Source organism: Otolemur garnettii, unplaced genomic scaffold (genome assembly GCF_000181295.1).
Source record: "Otolemur garnettii isolate 467f Iridium unplaced genomic scaffold, OtoGar3 scaffold00251, whole genome shotgun sequence".
NCBI classification, from domain to species: domain Eukaryota; kingdom Metazoa; phylum Chordata; class Mammalia; order Primates; family Galagidae; genus Otolemur; species Otolemur garnettii.
This window is the reverse complement of record NW_003852646.1, coordinates 229,415-233,616: the sequence shown is the minus strand read 5'-3', so window position 1 is coordinate 233,616 and position 4,202 is coordinate 229,415. Positions and strand designations below refer to the sequence as shown.

General features: G+C 49.1%; 1 protein-coding gene across 2 annotated transcripts in view; it reads left to right on the top strand.

The window, feature by feature from the left end:
• The window catches only part of REM1 (RRAD and GEM like GTPase 1), a 7,106-nt gene extending 3,728 nt beyond the window's left edge, over window positions 1-3,378 (top strand). For both annotated transcript variants that reach the window (XM_003802612.3, XM_023508497.1), the window contains exons 3-4: window positions 1,431-1,632; window positions 2,861-3,378. In XM_003802612.3, coding sequence (XP_003802660.1) covers window positions 1,431-1,632; window positions 2,861-3,132 — 474 coding nt within the window. In that variant the 3' untranslated portion in view covers window positions 3,133-3,378. The remainder of the gene's footprint in view (window positions 1-1,430; window positions 1,633-2,860) is intronic.
• The last annotated feature ends 824 nt before the right edge of the window (window positions 3,379-4,202 follow it).

Sequence of the window (4,202 nt, the reverse complement as noted above, 5' to 3'; positions counted from 1 at the left end):
GGCTGAGGCAGGAGACTCGCTTGAGCCCAGGAGTTGGAGGTTGCTGTGAGCTGTGATGCCATAGCACTCTACCCAGGGGGACAGCTTGAGGGTCTGTCTCAAAAAAAAAAAAGAAAGAAAGAAAGAAAGAAAGAAATGAGATTCAAACCCTGATCTACAAAATCCCAGAGACTGCACTCTTACACACTAGGACTGCCCCTCCGCTCCCCCAAGAGCATCACCTTCCAAACCTTCAGCTGAGATTTCACTCCTTCACCAATTCATCTGTTCAGAAATACTTTCTGGGTGTCTATCATGGGCCAGGATGCTGGAGACACAGCAGTGAATAAGGCAAACATGTCCTCAGGCCTCATGGAGCTCACATGCTGGTATAGGGTGGGACTACTTTTTGAAGCACTTCAGAATCCTATGGGGTAGTGTCCAGAGAGTTAAGGAGAGTGATCAGATAGGAAGTCCCAGTTGGGAGACAGGGGAGGAAGTGTACTGGACTAGAAGGTGGGAAATGGAACTCTGCACCAGCTTACTGTATCTTTGAGAAAGTTTTCTCCTCTTTCCTAGACTTTGGTTTACCAACTAGTATGAGAAAACTGGACCAATTTTTCTGGTCATTGACTGTGAAGGGAGGTTCCAGAGAGGATCCAAGAAGTAGCAGCATTATTGGAATAAACATCCATCCTTTCCATCTGTAGGCTACCCTGATGTCAGAACAGCTGAATCTGACAGAATTTGGTGGGTTTTGACTACTGGGCTTTCACCCAGTAGTGCCCTCCCTTGGCTGACCTGGAAAGTATTAAATATCAAATCTTCAGGCCTCACCTCAGACCTAATAAATAAGAAGCTCTAAAAGTAAGGCTCTAGAATCTATATTTTTAATCACACTTGAGCAAGTTCTTACCCACCAATCTATGCACCATCCAGCTTTTGTGATCCTATTGCATAGCCAAACATCCATAAATATTTGTGCAATGAATGACCTCCTGAAGGCCAGCCTCCTGTTCTCACTTCTTTCTTATCCTTTTTCCTCTTAATTTTGAATTGCAGAAGGCAATCCAAAGAACTTTATGGGAAGGCCAAACCCTCCTCAGAAACTAGGAGAAGGAGCTGAACAAGCCAAGCCAGATCCTCCTTAGCAGGAAAGAGAACCAAGTAACTGTTTTCTCTCCAATGCCCTGCCTGCAGAAGTATCAATGCATGAGAGAATGCAGTGAGATAGTGTCATTAACCCAGTTTTCCAAGCAGAGAAACTGAAGTTCAGAGAAGATAGAGGAGATTCCCAAGGTGACACAGGCAATTAGGCAGAATTTGTCCCCCAGATCTGTTCAAAGTATAAACCTCAGCTCCATCACATTTTTTAGACCATCCCAGCTCCATCTTTCTCAGCAAAGACTTAGGAACCCTCTGAGGATGGGCCTTGGGTCCCTCCCCCACAGGATAAAAACTGGAGCCAGGAGTCCCGCCTGGAAGTAGGCAGCGCCTATGTCATCGTGTACTCCATCGCTGATCGAGGCAGCTTTGAGAGCGCCTCTGAGCTCCGCATTCAGCTGCGGCGCACACATCAGGCAGATCACGTGCCCATCATCCTCGTAGGCAACAAAGCAGACCTAGCCCGCTGCCGGGAAGTCTCCGTGGAAGGTGAGCCCTCCTCTCCACCTCCTCCTCTGGGCCCCTGTGTCACCACTGCCCTCCAATGTGCTTCTTCTCAGTGTCTGCCCCTGCCAATCAGCCCCCGCCCTGCAGCTATTTGCTTAAGCCTGAAAGCCTGGAGCCATGCTTGCCTCCCCTCTCACACCCACTTCCTGAAAACTGGTCCCCAGGTCCAAGCAGGCCTACCTCCATTGATCCCACATCCAGTCTCTCCATGCCCACAGCCTCTGCACTACCCAGGCACTTCCACTGATAAGTACTCCAATCAGCCCCTTTGCAGCTGCCAGTGTTCCAGAACCAGAGCTGCCCTGTCACTTCTCTGCTTTAAAATTCCACTATGGCTCCCTTAATGCACCCTTAATCAGGGACACTTTATCCCGCAGATACATGTACCTAGTATGATAGGCCCAGTGCCTACAGGTTTTCAAGGGCTTACATTTGAGAAGTGAAAGACCATTATTGGCCCCAAAATACAGTGAAAATATTAGAAATTCAAATTTCAGAAAGCTTTGTCTACAGAACATAATATTGTGTCAGCCAGCAAGTACAAACCAAACTTCTAATGTCATATATAAATTATTTTCACAATGGGATGGGCAATATTTTAATAAGCTTAACATCAGATGAAGCCTGTAACGATCTTAAAATGGTGCTACTCACAAAGTAAAAACTTTAAAATATGGAAACTGAGAGCCAGAGAGGGAAAGCCAGTTCCACAGCGTCACTGTGGACTAGAACTCAGACCCAGTGACATCCTGAAGGTGAAGATGGCATGCTTTGTGGCCATCCCAAAGCTGTAACACAATCCCTGGGAGATTTTGTTAAAACATAGATTTCTAGACCTCATCTCAAACCTGGAGAATTCTTGGGCGGTTGGACCCAGGAATTTCTATTTTAACATGCTCCTCGAGGTAATTCTGATGCATCTTTTAGCTGCATCTAATTCCGATTAGACCTGTTGGCCAGCATTCAGCCTGGCCCCTACCAGGTCCCAGCTTCCCCTGTCTTTCCAGCCTTGTTCTGCTACCAGTCAGTATCAGCCTGTAAACTAATTCCTTCAAGCCCAGTCTGATCTGTGTCTGAGTCCCCCGACACCAGCACCAGGTGTATGTACAGGAAAAGGTGCTTCTCCTGAGACTGAACACTCGTGTTCCTACCTTTATCTCCGCCTTCCTGTTATGGCCCCACCCCGGCTCGCCTGACCCCGCCCCCTCAGAGGGCCGCGCCTGCGCCGTCGTGTTCGACTGTAAATTCATCGAGACGTCGGCCGCACTGCAGCACAACGTGGCAGAGCTCTTCGAGGGAGTGGTGCGCCAACTGCGCCTGCGCCGCCGGTACAGCTCAGCCCGAGAGCCACCTGCACCCCGACGGCCGGTCAGCCTTGGCCAGCGCGCCCGCCGCTTCCTTGACCGTCTGACTGCCCGTAGCGCCCGTCGCCGGGCACTTAAGGCCCGCTCCAAGTCTTGTCACAACCTGGCGGTGCTCTGAGGCCATTTGCTCTTCTGAAGGTGGCGGATCACTGGAGGTGCATTCTGGGCTCTACTGACACCACCGAGGGGCAAAAGTGCCATTACCTGGAGCCGGCATTGTGGGCCTTGCTTGCCCACTGCGCTGATAAAGGGATCATCACCCATGGCCAGAGCCTCAGCGACCCCTCTCCTGCCTGTCCCTCCAGCCTTGGGGAAGTGATGGACAGATTATAGGGCCGAAACCCCAAGCTGAGCACAAAGTAGGGTTTTTTACGTGGATATCTTTTAGTAAAGATATCCGTGGGGTTTGGCGAACCCCAGTCTGAATGCCCAGACCTCTCTGGGACTCTTCCAAGATCTCCACCTCCTGCCTCCCCATCTAGACTGGCTGCAGACTGGTTTAGCCTGCTGGCCTAGGTGTCAGGGCCAATCAATAAAGTAATTGTACCATTTTTGTTCTCAGGCTCCTCTCCCAATCACTGGTTCCAGTTCCTGACCCAGGTCTTTGAGACAGTGGATCACAAACAACCCATTTGGTGTGATGACCCGCTATTTTCTTATTAACTCATTTTCTAGATTATAGATTCACAAAATATCTGGAAGGAATCTCAGCACTCAGCACTGGCAATATAATTGCTGGGGTTTGTTAGGAGCTGACTATGTACTAAGCTGGGAGGAAAAAGGAGGGTGCTCCCATTAACCCCATGTTACCAATTAGGAAACTGAGGCACAGAACAGTGAAAGCTTATGCCCAAGATGTTACAAAATGCTATAGACCTAAGGGAAATGAACCTAAAAACATAATTTGACATACAATTAAAAAGAGGGAGCATAACTCTATAAATCCCCAAGATGAGCCCAAATTTAGTCCAAATATGGAAACTTGTTTTCCAAATATGGAAACTGAAACCTAAAGAGGGGAAGTGAGCACCCCAAGGCCACCCAGCCAGTGAGGACTAGACCCCACGGCCAATCCTCCTCCTGGGTCTCTTCTTTGCAGGAAGAAGGAAAGAGTGAGGTGTCCAGCCTGACTGGGGGGAGGGCTGGGTGTTGGGGATCAGATCAGGAGTTTCCTGCCTGAAAAGAAGG